General features: G+C 43.7%; 1 protein-coding gene across 2 annotated transcripts in view; it reads right to left on the bottom strand.

Moving 5' to 3' along the window:
- The window catches only part of inpp5e (inositol polyphosphate-5-phosphatase E), a 74,293-nt gene extending 56,403 nt beyond the window's left edge, over positions 1-17,890 (bottom strand). Inside the window, exons 1-2 of one of the 2 annotated variants that reach the window (XM_077625259.1) lie at positions 17,149-17,292; positions 7,920-8,098 (exon numbers count right to left, since the gene is read on the bottom strand). Coding sequence is in view for 1 of the 2 variants with exons in the window: in XM_077625258.1 (XP_077481384.1) it covers positions 17,149-17,531 (383 nt within the window). In the remaining variant the exon portion in view is untranslated. Of the gene's footprint in view, positions 1-7,919; positions 8,099-17,148 lie in introns of both variants that reach the window. The other variant, XM_077625258.1, reaches the window with a different exon arrangement.
- Between the last annotated feature and the right edge of the window lie 994 nt (positions 17,891-18,884).

The raw sequence follows: 18,884 nt of genomic DNA, 5'->3' as shown, positions 1-18,884 counted from the left end.
GTCTTGTAGTCCTACCAGGGCATCGTCAGGCCAAGTGGTAATGTTTCGCCTTTGGGGCTTTGTTTGTCGGCTGAGGGTGGTGTATCAACCATTCTCTTGAATTATGTGAGGAAACTCTTCCTCGACGTAGCATTTCGCTGCCTCTTTGTCTGCCAAGAAGGCTCACTCACGGCGCTGGAACAAGGCTAAGGTTCATCTTCATTGTATTTGTCAGGAGCTAAGCGATCATAAAAGGTTTGGTTCTAATCATGTGGATATCCAGAGGATTCATATTAACATTTGCCATCTTAACAATGATTTTATTCCTCGTAGTTACCAAATATTCCCTTCTTCCTTCTTGGTGTAATAAACGGTAGATTCATTTATGATTCATTAGATGGCGCAGGAAATTTTAAAGGCATTTTCAACGCCGATTCAAAATCCATAGAATGCTGGAAGAGGCTCAGCGTAGTGTTTTTGTGCGCAATGTGAAATGTAAATCGAATCAAAAGCACAACATCCTTCTCAACTGTTTATATTATTCAGCGGGTCATTCTTCTACGACCAAAGTTTTTTTCTGCGCTGAGTACCACTCATTTCAACGCCAAAGAAGAAGCGGTGCCCTGACCTCCACCATTTTTCATCTCCTGTCTTCCGCTTGCGAGATTCAGCTTGGATTTTGACATTTTCAGAAACTATTTTTTTATACTTATACATTTTTTAAAAACTGAGAGGAAGAGAATGCGCAAAGTGGTAAAGGATCATAGTATCTCAGTGGTGGACTGTCAGGGCCTGCAAGGCCTTCTCTGCTGGCCTAAAAAAATATCTGAATCACAGACTAATGTTAATTATGTTTTTTCTATGAATACTTATTAAATAATTCCAAATTGTCTGTCAGCTTCCTTTCATTGCTTTTCCCCTTGTTGCGCTGGTTCCAGATGTGTGTTTTCATATTTAAGCATCTAACAATCAAATTTCAGCTATTATTTGTTGCCAGGGTCAGAAATCTGCCTTAAGGGCTTCGAAATCAGTTCTGCAGGCTCTGCTGCATAAAACAAGCGTCAATAAAACTGTTGCTTTAACCAATCAGATTTCGAGTTGGCGACACCACAATGCCTTCTCGCAGGCATAGGGATATGTCATCACTTTTACCAACTATGATTGGCTAGTGATAGTGTGAACTAGCCAGAGATACCAAAATTGGCTAGTGATAGCGTGGACTAGCCAGAGCTACCAAACTGTATCTGGAGCGAGCTGCACAAGCAAATATATTGTTGTGTTGATTTAATAGCGGTTTTGTCAACCCGCAATGGTTGAAGGAGGAGAAGAAATTGATTTGTTTGCCGATTTACTGTCAAAGCCATTTTCAAGACGGACTTTTCAAGAAAATCTGGACATCATTATAAAGGTCGGACAACTACGAAGTAAGCAAGCCTCTCACAACCGGGAAGGAACATTTTCAGCACTAAATCGAATAAAAACGTATTCCAGAAATACGACAGGACAGGCTCGACTTTCAGCATTAGCTTCGATGGCGATAGAAAAGGAGGAAAGGAAGGAGGATGCATTTTGGTGAGTAAAATATGGCTATATTCCTAAATAATATTTCAATTGTATGAGGTTATTATTATCACACCAGAGGAGATAAAACTCTAGACCATGTTTATTCTAATATCAAACATACTTATAGAGCCACACTCCTCCCTCACCTTGCTGGATCAGACCATCTCTGCCTGTCCCTCACCCCCGCATACACCCCACTCCAAAGGCTTACAAGGCCACAAATAAAGATAATAAAAACATGGTCCGAGGACGCCCTTTCTCAGCTGCAGGACTGTTTTTCCCGCAGCATTTGGGAACTTTTTGAACACCACAACCTCCAGGACTACACGGACACTGTACTTTCCTACATATAAAACTGCACGGACAATGTCACTGTTAATAAACGAATATGGGGTTTTCCTAACCAAAAACCCTGAATGACCAGTGAGACAAAGGCTCTGACCAAATGCCGTAACACTGCCTTCAGGTCAGGGGACAAGGTACAATACAGCGCTGCCAGAGCAGAGCTGAAGAGAGGCATTAAAAAGGCCAAGGCAGCATATACAAGGCAAATTGAGGAGCACTTCACAGGAAATAACCCAAAGAAGATGTGGCAGGGAATACTACATATTACCAATTACAATGACAATGTGTCTGTTAACGCAGATGCCTCACTAGCAGAGGAACTGAACCGTTTCTTTGCCCGCTTTGAGACTGACAAATCAGACCAAGTCTCAACACATCCACCACCACCCTGCAGCAGTACACTGGAGCTTCAGGAACATAAAGTGAGACAGGTACTGCGGACGGTGAACACTAGGAAGGCTGCTGGCCCTGAAGGAGTACCTGGGAAGGTGATCAAAGCCTGTGCTGACCAGCTGACTGGTGTTTTCACAAATATCTTCAATTATTCCCTGCAACAATCCATCATTCCATCCTGCCTGAAATCTGCCACCATTATCCCTGTCCCTAAAAAGCCAACCATTGACAGCCTGAATGATTATAGGCCTGTTGCACTTACGCCGGTGATCATGAAGTGCTTTGAAACGTTGGTCGCCCGCCATATCAGGGATACAATCCCTCCTTCAGTTGACCCTCAACAGTTTGCCTATAGAGCAAATAGGTCCACTGAGGACGCCATCGCCGTAGCTCTACACACAACACTGAGCCACCTGGAGCACCATGGGAACTAAGTGAGGATGCTTTTCATTGACTATAGCTCAGCCTTCAACACTATAATACCGGACATTCTGGCTGACAAACTCTCCCACCTTGGACTATCCTCTTCCATCTGCTACTGGATTAAGAACGTCTTAACCAACCGCCCACAAACTGTTAGACTTGGTCCCCACCTCTCTTCCTCCATTACACTGAGCACTGGCTCCCCTTAAGGCTGTGTACTGAGTCCTCTTCTGTACTCCCTGTACACATACGACTGTACACCGACCCACCAGTCTAACTCCATCATCAAATTTGCCGATGACACCACTGTGGTCGGACTCATCTCAGGGGGGATGAGTCTGCCTACAGAGATGAAGTCAACAAACTGTCTTCGTGGTGTTTGGTGAACAATCTCACACTAAACACCACGAAAACTAAAGAAATAATGCTGGATTTTTGCAGCACAGATCTGGCCCCACTCCTCATAAATGGAGTATGCCTAGACAGGGTCCAGTCCTTCAAAATCCTGGGGGTCCACGTCACGGACAAGCTCTCCTGGACATGCTCCAATTTTTCCCAAGTGCAATATGAAATATTTTAAATATTCATAACCAAGTACATGCACCAAATCCATCTAGTTGCCATTTGATCTTCATTGTATATTTTCTAAATCGACCTAGAAAATTGGCTGAGATGTGACAGTTCACCATTCAATGATTTATTTATTTTTTATTTTGATAACAAATACTTGATGAGAATTAACCATCTAGGCAAAAAAAAACTTCTAGAATAATAATAAAAATTAACTGCTAGAATAATCGTAAAAATAGTCCAAAGGTTAGTCAGGAGAAAAATAATTGTTTGGGAAAGCCTAAATTGAGTTACCATAATTTGTTTCACGATCTTTAATATACCGTATTTTCACGACTATATGGCGCACCACATTTTAAGGCGCAGTCTCAGTACAAGTGCTATTTCTGTATTTGAAACACACACAAGACGCACCGCACTAATAAACACAGCCAGGCATGTTAAAACATATACCAGCTTAAACATTCACCTGCTTAAACATACACCATCTTAAACATACACCAGCTTAAACATACACCAGCTTAAACATACGGACACACGCTAAAAACATGTTTTTAAAAAGGCTACGGAAGCAAAACTGAGTTCGGTTGTACTTTATTTAGCCATTTTACAATGTTCTCACGTATTTTGATCAATCATCACCCACAAATCCATCAAAGTCCTCATTTTCTGTGTCCAAATTGAACAATTGTCCAAATGATTCATCAAAACCGCCAGGTTCCCACTCTTCGTTGTCAGAGTCACTCACATTGCCATGTGGTTCGACAGAAATGATGCCGGCTTTGGCAAAAGCTCGAACAACAGTACAAGCAGACACGTTAGTCCAAGCGGCCACCATCCATTTGCAAATAGTGGTGTAACTAGCCCGGCACTGCCTGCCACCCTTCGTAAAGCTGTATTCACCTCCTATAATCCATTGTTCCCATGCCGCTCGCAACTTTGCTTTGAACGCCCTGTCGATGCCGATGTCCAGCGGTTGGAGTTCTTTAGTTAAGCCTCCGGGAATGACGGCAAGCTCAGAGTTCATTTTCGTGACTTGGTTTTTCACCGCTGCTGTGAGATGGGCAATGGGCACGCATGGAGTCGCAAAATCAACTCAGCTTCTTCTTCTTCACTTGGCGAAGCTAGTTCTCCTGCTTCCTCCATTTGCTAACCATGGATTTGTTGATCTAAAATTCCCTCGCGGCTGCTCTTTTCCCATGTTTCCCTGCATAATTGATGGATTGAAGTTTGAACTGAGCTGTCTATTTGTTCTGACAAATCAGACCCAGTCTCAACACCCCCACCACCACCCTGCAGCAATACACTGACGTTCCGGCAACAGGAAGTGAGACTGGTAATGCGGTCTGTGAACACCAGGAAGGCTGCTGGCCCAGACAGAGTACCTGGGAAGGTGCTCAAAGCCTGTGCTGACCAGCTGGCTGGAGTCTTCACAAAAATTTTCAATTGTTCCCTGCAACAATCAATCATTCCATCCTGTCTGAAATCTGCCACCATTATCCCTGTCCCCAAAAAGCCAACCATTGACAGCATGAATGATTATAGGCCTGTTGCACTCACGCCTGTGATCATAAAGTGCTTTGAAAAGTTGGTAGCCCGCCATTTCAGGAATACAATCCCTCCCTCAATTGACCCTCACCAGTTTGCTTATAGAGCAAACAGGTCCACTGAGGATGCTATTGCCATTGCTCTTCATACAGCACTGAGCCACCTAGAACACCATGGGAACTACGTGAGGATGCTCTTCATTGACTATAGCTAGGCCTTCAACACCATAAAACCGGACATCCTGACTGACAAACTCTCCCACCTTGGACTATCCTCTTCCATCTGCTAATGGATTAAGAACTTCTTAACCAACCGCCCACAAACTGTTAGACTTGGTCCCCATCTCTCTTCCTCCATTACACTGAGCACTGGCTCCCCTTAAGGCTGTGTACTGAGTCCTCTTCTGTACTCCCTGTACACATACGACTGTACACCGACCCACCAGTCTAACTCCATCATCAAATTTGCCGATGACACCACTGTGGTCGGACTCATCTCAGGGGGGATAAGTCTGCCTACAGAGATGAAGTCAACAAACTGTCTTCGTGGTGTTTGGTGAACAATCTCACACTAAACACCACGAAAACTAAAGAAATAATGCTGGACTTTCGCAGCACAGATCTGGCCCCACTCCTCATAAATGGAGTATGCCTATGGAGTCCTTCAAAATCCTGGGGGTCCACGTCACGGACAAGCTCTACTGGTCTACCAACACCACGGCAGTGGTGAAGGCCCAGAAACGACTCCATTTCCTGAGGGTACTCAGGAGGAACAATTTGGACACTAAGCTTCTAGTAACCTTCTATAGAGCCACTGTGGAGAGCATCCTGGCATACTGCATTAGAGTGTGGTACGCAGGAAGTGTGGCAGCAGACAGAAAAGCCATGCAGAGAGTGATCAACACCGCCCAGAAGATCATCGGCTGCTCTCTGCCCTCACTGGATGACATTGCCAGCCCTCGCTACCTCAGCAGAGCCAGGAACATTGTCATGGACCAATACCACCCTGGTCACAACCTGTTCCAGCTGCTGCCCTCTGGCAGACGCTACAGGTCTCACAAAGCACGGACAAATAGACTTAAGGACAGTTTTTTCCCACAGCCATCAGGACTCTGAACTTGCGTTAGCACGACACACAATCCCTTCTGTGCAATAACTTCGGGGTGTGCAATAACAACGTGCAATATCTCAGACTGTGCAATATTTTAGAATTTACCTAGCCGGGATGTGACTTTTTATACTTTTATATTACTTTTTTTTAACTCGGAAAACACACTTTGTGGAGTAGCACCACCAATTTTGTTATATGCAGCTGTGTACGATGACAATATAGGCCTTTGATTTGATGTTTTTTTTATGTGTCGCAGCTGTAGCTGAAGTAGAGGTTTTATAGCCATAAAATAGTTTTTGAGGGTTGGATTGATTCAGACAGCTGAAGGCGTCGTTCGAAAATTCACGGACCGCCGCTGGTATCTCTAAATAATCAAATAAATAGATGGACTTCTTTCATTGTCAATAGGAGTGAATAAGTTAAAAAGCTATTTAGTGCAGAATTTATTTACAATACTGTCAATAATAACATAAAATGCTCCAAATTGTATTGTTATTAACGATTTCTTTTGATTTCTTGCTGGCACAGGATCCCCACAAAAGAATCCAGGTGGGAAGAATTTTTCCCAAGTGCAATATGAAATATTTTAAATATTCATAACCAAGTACATGCACCGAATCCATCTAGTTGCCATTTGGACTTCATTGTATATTTTCTAAATCGACTTAGAAAATTGGCTGAGATGTGACAGTCCCCACCTCTCTTCCTCCATTACACCAAGCACTGGCTCCCCTTAAGGCTGTGTACTGAGTCATCTTCTGTACTCTCTGTACACATACGACTGTACACCCACCCACCAGTCTAACGCCATCATCAAATTCGCTGACGACACCACTGAGCACTAGCTGTTGCACTGTAGAGAGCATCCTGGCGTACTGCATCACAGTGTGGTACGCTGGAAGCACGGCGGCTGACAAAAAGGCCATGGAGAAAGTGATTAACACTGCCCAGAGGATTGTCGGCTGCTCTCTGCCCTCACTGGAAGACATTGCCAGCCCTCGTTACCTCAGCAGAGCCAGGAACATCATAGGGGACCCTTACCACCCTGGTCACAATCTGTTCCAGCTGCTGCCCTCTGGCAGACGCTATAGGTCCCACAAAGCACGGACAAATAGGCTTAAGGACAGTTTTTTCCCCACATCCATCAGAACTCTAAATTTGCGGTAACATAACACACATTCTTTTTTTTACCTTTTACCTTTTGCAGTAATATGAAAAGATGTTTGGGTGGTGATCTGCCTCCTACTAGCTGACTGAAGGTAAGTGAAAGACAGTGAGAGGTAAGCGACCTGTATCCATAACAGCAGAATGCCAAATTACAAGATTCCGTAACTATCACTTATTTAGGTCTTTTGCCGAGTAAACGCAGCTTATGGAGAAGCACCACCAATTTCGTCACACGCAGTTTCTGGGTGTGATGACAAGTAGGCTTTTTTGGTTGTTGATAATGACGACAGGGCCTATGTCCGATTATTATTATTATTATTATTATTCATTTTCAGGGGGCCTTAGAAACCAAACCAAAATTGTTTTGCAATAAATACATGCCCACACTATATACGGGTACCTGGTAGGGGCGTGCCTTTAGCGTGTTCTTACACACACACCCTCCGCATGCCTGACCCCACCTACGTCCGCCTTCTCTCTATATAAGAAGCGTGTCGGCAAGAAGTGCTCTCAGTCAGGCTTTGGAGCACACACACAGCGCTCCGCATTATAAGGCATCCTGTCTATTTTGGAGAAAATTTAAGACTTTTTAGTGCGCCCTATGGTCGTGAAAATACGGTAACCCCCTAAGCCCTTTAAAAATGATAAGAGTATCTTGATTTTGAATTAAAATAGTTATGCAAATATATGTATGCAAAAAAAGAAATGAACATTATTTATTAAGCCATTAAAACGCATACACAAACGCACGTGCACACACACAACGCACACACAACTTCAAAATCATGATACATGCACTCGAAAACCCCCAACGAACTCACCGCCAGCCAGAGCTGATCAGCCATGGTCCCAGAGAAGAAAACAAAGTGCCCAGAAAGGGGGCTTTTGGTCAGACAGTCAAATCTGCCGGTGGCCACTACCCCATTTTGGGCCAGCTCGAGCATGTGCCCGGAATGCACCGTTTTCAGGTCAGGGTGGCGCCGTGCTCTCCTCTTGAACCCTAGCAAATAGGAGGCCAGGGAGGTGTTGGGAGATAGTGAAGTGAAAGCAGCGCAACCACAACAAAAATACTGGATACAGAAAGTAAGGGGGCTTGATTTCATAACTTGAATTGTTTTAAGTCTTAATCGAACAAAAGATTTCTCATGGATGTTTTTCCTAACCTCAAAAATTCATATGAAGAAGCATTGAAGCAAACAAAGTCATCTGAAAAGTATAAAGCAAAAGTAAAAACACTGACAGCAGTGTTTACACTTTCCTTTTTTTAACGTTATCGCGACCCAGGTTTTTTTTCTCGATGCCAAATTTTCTTGCTTGCACCTCATTGTTTGGAAAATGTGCTACCTTGCCATTCTCATGTGCTCCCATTATTTTGCTTTTATGATATTGAAACTAAAAGAACAGGTGAGCGGGCATTAAGGTAAGTGCGTCATATTGGTCAAATAGACGTCTCGTGCCCCCGGAAGTTATTTTTTTCACTGGAATAAACAAGCAAAAAGTGTGCAAGAAAATAATTAAAATATAATAATGAAAATATAAAATATACATGTTATTTCACTAAAGTGAGCACACCCCTATCATTTCTGCAATTTATATTATTGTCTTTTTATTGGACTCAGCGAGTGATGTGCGCTCAACGTCTGGCGCTCAACGTTTCCAAAACCATGGAACTCTTGCTGGACTTGAGACACTACAAGACCGCTCCGCTCTGCTGATTTCACTTGAGCTACTTATTTATCTGTCATTTTCTGAACCGCTTTATCCTAATTAGGTTCGGGGGGGTTGCTGTAGCCTATCCCAGCTAACTTCGGGCCAGAGGCGGGGGGCACCCTGTACCGGTGGCCAGCCGATCGCAGGGCACAAGGAGACGGACTATGCACACACACCCATACCTAGGGCAATTTAGTGTCCAATCAGCCTACCATGCATGTTTTTGGAATGTGGGAGGAAACTGGAGTACCCAGTGGAAACCCACGCAGGCCTGGGGAGAACATGCAAACTCCACAGAGTTGGACGTGACCTGGATTTGAACCCAGGACCCCAGAGCTGTGAGGCCGACGGGCTAACCACTGGGCCGCCATTACTTATTTATTTGTTTCTTATTTATTGATTATTTATTTGTCTGTTGGTTGTTGTTATTTGTGCACTACATGGTGAAAGCATTAAATCTCATAATACTTGTCTAAAGACAATAAAAGCCTTCAATTCAATTCATTCATTCATGCATTCATTTTCTGAACCGCTTTATCCCCAATAGGGTTGCGGGGGGTGCTGGAGGTTATCCCAGCCATTCATGCCCACACATACATAGGGGCAATTTAGAGTGTCCAATCAGCCTACCATTCATGTTTATGGAATGTGGGCGGAAACCGGAGTACCCGGAGAAAACCCACGCAGAGAACATGCAAACTCCACACAGGTGGACACACCTGGATTTGAACCCAGGACCCTAGAGCTGTGAATGTATGATAGAGACCTTACGCTCCCAAACCTTCCATTTGAGGATGCCCCGGATGCTAAATAGGGTTTAGGTCTGGGGACATGCTTGGCTAGTCCAACACCTTCACCCTCAGCTTCTTTAGAAAGGCAGTGATCATCTTGGAGGTGTGTTTGGGGTCATTATCATGTTGGACTATTGCTACACGGCCAAGCAGGGGCTCATGCGCTGCTTCAATATGACAGAGTACATGTTGGCATTCATTACATTACAATACATTTTTGTTAGTCTGCTAGTCCTAGGCGTCTTCGGAGCCGTTCAGCCATGCCTCCGCTGTCATGCACGCAGGATCAGCTGTGAGCAGTGGACGTTAGTGCCGGGAGAAAAGGCAACGCTCCAGACCGCATCATTGTTATGGGAGTGTGAGATCTCTCCCCGGTCAGATGGAGGAGCTGCCAGTGTTTGCTGGGCTGTTTGTGTGCATTGAAGCCCCCCACCGGCTTCTCCGCTAGTGCTGATTAGGTGATAGGACAGCTTAAGAGGATCTAGGCAAGGAAGATGATCTATAAAACCTCCAGACTACTGAGGAAGTGCGGTAACCTCAGTCTGCAGAAGGTCCCCACCTTGAGGACTTCCTGTGTGTGGCTCCAGTTTTTTACCTAGGTCTACAATCTCTTGTGTGTCTTGTGTATGTCTTGCTACTGCAACCAAGAAATTTCCCGAATACGGGATGAAATAAAGTTCTAACCTAACCTAACCTAATATGTAATCTCTCCAGTGACAACTTTCCATTGTATCAAGGTGTCATTTGGTGTCAAAAGACATAACAAAAACATTGCAAAAATTTGAGGGCTTACAAATGCTTCTATATATGAAATTTTAAGGTTACAAAACCCCTTGGATAAGCAAATTAATGATCCAAGATATAAAAACAACATCCAAGTTACAAAATCCCCAAAACGTAAATATATTGCCTGTATCTGTTATTTTATTTTTCCATTTTGTCTTATGAGCGCTGGAGTACACATAAAGAATTATTTCGCTTCCTGTGAGCTCTCTGCGAGGACTGTGAATTTTGGATACCTTTCCCATCTCCTGAATGTTTTGGAAGAGGTTTCGACAGTGGTGTGCCGTCAGGGCCTTCAAGGCCTTCTCTGCTGGCCTAATAAATATCTGAATCACAAACTGATGTTAATTATATTTTGCCCATGAATACTTATTAAATAATTCCAAATTGTCCGTCAGCTTCCTTTCATTGCTTTCCCCCTGGTTGCACTGCTTCCAGATGTGTTTTCATATTGAAGCATTTAACCAATCACATTTGAGCCATTATTTGTTGCCAGGGTCAGAAATCTGCCTCAAGGCCTTCACAATCAGTTCTGCAGGCTCTGCTGCATTAAACAAGCGTTGATAAGACTGTTGCTTTAACCAATCAGAATTTGATTTGGTGACACCAAGGCCTTCTCGCAGGCGTAGGGATACGTCATCGCTTTCACCAACTATGATTGGGTAGTGATAGAGTAGGCAGACCAAAGCCAAAGTGAGCCAGCCAGAGATCGCAAACTCCACCCACAATGGGCGACGGAGGAAAACAAATGGATTTGGTTGCAGATTTGCTCACAAAGCCATTTTCCAGACGGACTTTTCCAGAAAAAAATGGACATCATTAAGAAAGGGCGGTCAACTCCGCTGCTAGCAAGCCTGTTACAGCCGGGAAAAGGGTGTCCGCCACTTTCAGTTCGCTAACTACGAGCGCTACTCCTGGCTCACGCTCCGAGGAACACTGCAAATTGTATTGCTGCGAGTGCTTGTTATTTGCCACCGATCGACATGGTGTTTGGAGCAACACTGGATTTGCAAATATGACTTGTTTAACCAAAGCAGCAACGAGACACCAACACACTGCCGGACACTTACAAGCAACGGTGCTCTTCAAAAGTTTTGGGGAAACCCAAGTGGATTTAGAGTTCAGCTAGCAAGTGCGCAGGGAAACGGAGCGCCACAATGAAAAGGTAAAGAAAAATAGGGAAATCTTAAAAATCTTGATATACTGTGTAAACTTTCATTTCGGGGACACGATCAAAGCGCTGCATCCCCAAACAAGGAAATCATGTGGAACTTCGTTCTCTCATTGCTGAGAGAAACACGGATTTACATTCCCACCTGTCCACTAATTAAGTGTTTAGTGGTACGTCGGGCAAAATACAAAACAACCTGATCACTGTTATTGCTGAAGTGATGGAGGAAGAGATGAGAAGTGAAATAAAAGTACTGTTTGTCTCTGTAATGGTGAATGAGTCTGTGCGGTGGGCTGATGGATTTAAAGCACATTTGGATGATTTAGAATTTTGTTTTTTTGCTTCACACATTTAATGGCATTTTTTGAGCATTCAGACATGCTTTTTTTCAATACTACAGAACAACAAACTGGATGTACAGTTTTGTCTTGCAAGAGTAAAGGAGTTTTGTGACACAGTTGAGCGCGAGAGGAGCCGATATGAGGATATCTACGAGGCCACTGAACGCAGTGCGGGTGCTCCAAGCGCACTAAGAGGTCAAGTGCAAGATTCTCGCACGCACTACCACCAACTCCACGACAGGATTCTGGATAATATTATTTGCCACACGTGGACCAGATTTCAACAACACGAAAGACTGATGTTTCTCTCCCTCCTCGACCCGCAGAAGTTTCGGGAATACCGGAATAATGCAGGGCCACGGAGCACTTTTCGATCTGCCTCGGCTAAGAACAGAACTGATTGTAATGTATGCCACGGATGATTTTACAGGAAAATCTTCCACTGATCTCCTTGACTTCCTTCAGCAGAAAAATCTGAGTGAGAGCATGGGGCGGCTGTACACATTAGTGGGTTTGACAGTGACCATCCCCGTGTCCACTGCTTCTGTCGAACGGACATTTTCAGCCCGAAACAGAATCAAAACTTATGCCAGAAATACAACCGCACAGACTCGACTGCAGTAGCTTTGATGGCGATAGAAAATAACTTCTTGATGGACCTGAAACGCACGTGTAATCTGTACGACAGAGTAATTGAAATCTTCTTGAGGAAAGAAAGGAGGACGGATTTTGTGCATAAATAAAAATAATTTTTGGTGAGTAAAATATGTCTATTTTCCTAAATAACATTTGAATTTTTAGGTTATTATTGATTCTTTTTTATATGTGTTGCAGCTGTAGCTGCATTAAAGGTTTTATAGCCATAAAATACTTATTGAGGGTTGGATTGATTCACACACAGCACTACTGAAGGCCCAGGTGTGAAATGCATGGCGCGCCACTGGGTTTCGACATTCTGGGAGGCTGTCCAGGACTAGGAAGAAGCGATTCCAATTGATGTGATCTCAGCAATTGCTTATGCGAAAAGACTGAGACTGTTTAATGGAAACCAGATGCACTGATTTGGACAGAACACACCATTTCTGTACATACACACACTTTTTTTATAAAACAGAGGGCACAGCTAACAAGTGTTGGGAAAAAAACCAACAGAGAAAAGAGGTACGCTACTTTTTCTCCTCAACAGAATAAGAGTTTTTTATCGTTCATTTTTTTCATGCTCTTACAAAGTGTCAAATTGGCAAACTTTGAATAAATGGTCCTTCGAGTCTAAAGTCACAACCTGGGGATCTCCAGTCGCAGCGTCTGGACGGACCGTGGCCACGTAAACAAAAACCTTTTTTTTTCCCAGGACTGATTCGGCTCTGCAGCTGGGGCGCCAACGGTTAACGACTAACCAGACAGTGGGAGGCTCTTGATCTGGAGAGTAAACATTCATATTAGGGCATGAATGTGTGTCGTGTCTAAGGGGACTGCAACAGAGAAAAACCCTAACAAATGCTAGTCCCTAGTTAGGTACACAGACAGAGTAAGTCTATAAAACTGAGAGAGCGACGGTCTCCTGCTTAAGCATAACCTCTGTATGAAATAATGTAAAAGTGTGCGTGGAGACTGGGGTCTCATTGAACAGGAATTTTAAGTGACACCCCTCTTTAGAAGCAAAGGCAAGAACCCCCCCACCAATTCGTGTGGTAGAAGCTTGGGGGGTTACTGGAGACGGAAAATTGATTGTCACCCAGTTGCAGGAAAGTCAGTTTAGACATTCTGAAGAGTAAAACACTAGTACCTCGACCTACGATCAGCTCTACCTACGACATGCTCAATATACGATGAAAATTTCGATCGAATAATTCGCCCTAGATACGATCAAAATTTCGAGATGTGACCAAGCCAGGTGGCCATGGCACTGTCTTTTTTCAGCTCTACCTACGACATGCTCAATATACGAGGCATGAATGTGTGTCGTGTCTAAGGGGACTGCAACAGAGAAAAACCCTAACAAATGCTAGTCCCTAGTTAGGTAGCATAAAATATATCTGCGAGCACTGGGCTGAGAGAGACTTTGAAACAGCAGCTCCTGCTGCACATGATGAACTCGTTGTAATGGATGATATCATGTTGCTTGGAAATTCCTTGGGGCTGGAGGTTAACGAGGCAGATGTGAATGACCTAATCGCCAAGCACCACGAAGAACTCATGACACAGGATTTAATTGAGCTCCAGGAGAGTGAACATTTGTTGCCGGAACTCAGTAGCGAGGAGGCGGTGGAAGAGGCGTGGCCCGTGGCTACAAAAGATATCAAAGACATGCTCGCGAAGTGGCAAGAATTTTTGGATTTTGTAGAAAAGAGGCACCCTGACAAGCTGGCAAGTGGTCGCACGTTATCGTATTGTGATGACATTTGTGCGCGTCATTTTCGAAATATTTTGAAGGGAAGGCAAAAACAAACAACTCTTGATACGTTCGTTTTGAAGACTCCGGCTGAACGTGCGGGTGGAGTCAACCCATTACAAAGGTAAACAAAGATTAAAACAAAATTAGAATTCATTGTTGTGTAAAGTTACATTAAACGTGTATTTGAGTGTCTGTATATATTAATCCAAGTTAATTTAAATTTGTTTGTTCCGTTACGCGTGCGTTATCGTGGAAAGATACCCCCTCTCTAACTGTCCCTCTCTGTAACCTCCGCGAAATCCGCCCAATTTTAGTTATATTAAACACATTTTAGTACTATTAAACCACTCGTTATTTATTCTTTTGTCAATATATGGCGAATTAGAACACCTAAAAATGTTTTTCCAATCCAATATCCTGTTTTTGGTGTCTTTTCAGAGGGTTGGAACAAATTAATTTGTTTTTAGTTCATTTCAATGGGAAACGTTCGCTCGAGTTACGAAAAGCTCGACATACGATCTCAGTCCCGGAACGGATTAAGATCGTATGTTGAGGTACCACTGTATTCAGGAAATAATAAACCTGCATGATGAAATAAATAAAACGCGTAAAGGAGACAAAAAGAAAATGGAAAAAAATGGTTATGAATATACGGGGTTTTGGCTATTGTTGGCAAGAAAGCTGAGTGAGTGGAAGAAAGAGGCTTGCAGAGAGAGAGTTACCATATTTACTCGCAAGTAAGACGCTTTTGTCGGACAAAAAAATGATGACTGAATCCAGGGTACGGCTTTTATGTGCATAAAACCATGACATGCAAAAAAACTGCGAATTGACGCCGCCATCCCATGATGACGTCACGACAAAATGGCGCTATTGCGTCAGCCGTGACATCATGATGCAAGTGAATGTCAATATGGTCATTTATTTCAAAATAGAGAAATGAAACAGATAAAACGCAAAACAAAATTCCACTTTGATTGTTATAAATTCCCTATGTTTTCCGTTGTTTTCATTAAAAGGCAGGTTATATCCTTCTTTTCGTTCAGGCACCTAGGCGGACAGCTTCGGGTCCTATAGTTGTAGTTTGAGTTCATCTGTGTGCCTTCGTCTCACTCTCTGACCAGACTATCTGATTAGATGAGGTGTCCCAGCGCTATCAAAGAACATCGCAATGCTAAGCTAACTCGCTAATATTGATTTTTTTCATTGTATTTCTTGTTCGAAAGTGACAACTATTGGATTAATATGAACCATCGAATGAATTGAGATATTTTGACATGAGAAGCAATATGGCTGCCACAAAATCTTAAACTTTTGGTAAGAAATTTCTGTAATTAGAAAGCATCAGGTTCTCATCAAGATAGACATTTCTTTTTTCAAATTGAATAATTTGATATTTTGCATTTACAAAGACAGGCATATGAATTTCCTTATGATATTGACCCTAATAATTTGCTTTTGATTCATACAGTAACTCAGAAATACCACTTGTGATGATTTTTCTTAAGATTTTCCCTTCAATGTAACACATTTGTACTCCCTATTAAAACCATGAATATGAAGGTGAAAATTGGGAATCGGGGGGGGGGGGGGGGGGGGGGGCGGCTTGTATGCGAGAAATTGTAAAATTTCAAATTTCAAGGCAACTTTGAGGGTGCGGCTTATATGCGAGTAAATACGGTAATCATGACCGTGATGACAGACAAAACGAAGCTGTGCTTTCTCCAAGGAAGATGATGAGACGGGTTTAGTAAGGAGAAGGAAAGGAGGAAAAAATTGATGATGGTCCACATTGAAATGTGTCGCACACTCAGAGGCTTTACCGTTCATTGCGGAATTTTTGTAAATTGCAAATGTCACCTCCCGCCCCACCTCTGGTCTATTACAGCACCTTCTCTGCTTTATCCAAAATTCCAAATTATTTAATTTATACAAAAATTAAGTATTCCAGGGCAAACCGATGGAGCGAGTGGTTAGCACGTCGGCCTCACAGCTCTGGGGTACTGTGTTCAAATCCAGGTCACGTCCACCTGTGTGGCATTTGCATTCCTGCGTGGGTTTCCTCCGGGTACTCCGGTTTCCTCCCACATTCCAAAAACATGCAAGGTAGGCTGATTGGACACTCTAAATTGCCCCTAGGTATGGGTGTGAGTTTACATGGTTGTCCGTCTCCTCGTGCCCTCCGATCGCCTGGCCACCGATTCAGGGTGTCCCCCGCCTCTGGCCCGGAGACAGCTGGTATTGGCTCCAGCACCCCCCCACGACCCTAGTGAGGATAAAGGGGTTCCGAAAATGAGATGAGATATATTCAGGGTGTCCCCCGCCTCTCGCCCGGAGTCAGCTGGGAAAGGCTCCAGCACCCCCCACGATCCTAATGAGGATAAAGCAGTTCAGAAAATGACTTAATTAATTAATCACAAATGTGATTGCACTTTTATTTACATATTAAAAAGTTCAGATCTTAAGATGTGAGAAACAGTTTTACATGATTTGAATAAGGCAAAATAACATGATTTTCTTTCTAATACATTGTTATAATCATTTGTTTCGGGTGTAGTGTAATTATTTTATGTATAAAAAATGAATTTGGTGTTCAAAAGGTCTTTTTCAAACTTAAGTCTTGAAAAAGAGGGGGTCGTCTTTTTATCATGATTGTCTTGTGTTCGGGCCAATCCGCAACGTGTATGGGTGTGTGCGCTCGTGCGTGTATGCGCGTTTTAATAAAATTCTATGAAATTCAATTATTATTTTTTTACACTAATTGCAAATTAATATTGGCTACAAATTTTGCTTAACAGCCTCCACTAACTACTAATAATCGATCCTAAAAACCCATGACGGTGGATCACTACTACCCACCTCTGCTTAGTAGCGCGCCTCGGTGCCGAATTGTGCTGCGGGGTTGGTGAAGGCAAACCCCCAAGCGGCCCATCGCGCTCCCCTCGGAGGGCCGCGGTGGGACGGCTCGCTTCCTTGAGGGAGTCCACTGATAAAATCGCCGGATTGCCGAGGCTCTCCTGCCTGGATCTCAGCCTCCGGACATGGACGCCATCGTCCGGCGTCTTTCCGTCTCTTCGCTTCCCAGGAAGCGGCCGGTCAGGGATGTCTCCTGCAGCCTTTCGCAGTTGGAGGGCCGTCTTCAACTCCGTGCAAAATTTGCGCTCATGCGACAGGCCGTCAACAACGACCGTCACCGGGCTACTCTCGCCCGGCCTTGAGCCGTCCACGCCGTTTTCCGTCATGAGAATTCGCGTTTCATCCTCTCAGTCGAAATAACTCAAGCCTACATAGCAAGCGAAATCATCTCTAGACACTAAACTGGATGGTCGTCATTGTGCTAAACTCATTTAGCCAACGCCGAGACTTCAGACATGCCCAAAAATATACACTAACGGATTACGTCGGAGTTCGAAGGTCGTTAAGAGACGACATTTGATATTTTAACCTGTCAGACTATCATGGTTTTATCGCTACGTCGAACCACCCATGAAGTTTGAGGGGGAGAAAAACGAGCAAACGGACATCTTCCTTAGCAACGTTTAACAACAGCTACTTCGTTGCCACGAGGAGGGAGGTAACCGCGCTGTGTCGCTACACTGCCATGGCGTGGTTACAGTGGAAATTGAGTGCGAGTTTGGACTTGTTTTTTTATTTTTATTTTTTTAAAGTTTTTTTTTTTGGCAATTTACTCTCATTCTCACAACATATATATTCATGTGTTTTAATTTTATGTAATTTGTTTTAGATGTTTGAAATTATGGTTTTCTGTAAAAGGTGGTATATCCTCCTGATTTACCTTGAGATACGAGCTTAATGCTAAACTCGTATGTCGATTTACTCGTATCTCAAATCAACGTTTCCAATAGAAATGAACTAAAAAAACAAATTAATTTGTTCCAACCCTCTAAAAAACAGAATATTCGAATTGAAAATCATTCTTCATTTGTTCTAATTCGTGATCTATTAACAGATTAACAAATAACTAGTGTTTATGATTAATAGTACTAAAAATAGACTGATTTCGGGGAGGAGCGAGAGGGACAGAGAGAAAGAGGGATAGAGAGAGGGACAGCGAGAGAGGGATAGAGAGAGAGAGAGAGAGAGAGAGAGAGAGAGAGAGAGAGAGAGAGAATGTGATAGAGAAAGAAAGGGACAGAGAGAGGGGGACATAGAGAGGGGGTACAGAGAGAGGGACAATGAGAGAGAGTGGGGGGGGCAATGAGAGAGGGGGGCAGAGAGAGAGCTACGGACAGAGAGAGACAGAGAGAGAGGGAGAAAGAGAGGGGGAACAGAGAGAGCGAAAGTGACAAAGAGAGAGGGGGACAGAGAGAGCGAGAGTGAAAGAGAGACGGACAGGGAGAGAGAGGGACAGAGAGAGGGGACAATGAGAGGGGGGGTAATGAGAGAGAGGGACAGAGCGAGAAAGAGGGACAGAGAGAGATGGACAGAGAGAGAGGGACAGAGAGAGAGGAACAGAGAGAGGGACAGAGAGAGGGAAAGAGAGAGAAAGGGACAGAGATCGAGAGAGAGGGACAAAGAGAGGGAGAGAGAAAGAGAGTGATAGAGAGAGGGACAGAGAGAGAGAGTGAGAGAGA

Source organism: Stigmatopora argus, chromosome 18 (genome assembly GCF_051989625.1).
Source record: "Stigmatopora argus isolate UIUO_Sarg chromosome 18, RoL_Sarg_1.0, whole genome shotgun sequence".
Lineage (NCBI taxonomy): Eukaryota > Metazoa > Chordata > Actinopteri > Syngnathiformes > Syngnathidae > Stigmatopora > Stigmatopora argus.
Note: the sequence above shows the minus strand (reverse complement) of the source record. Positions and strands in the feature narration are given on the sequence as shown.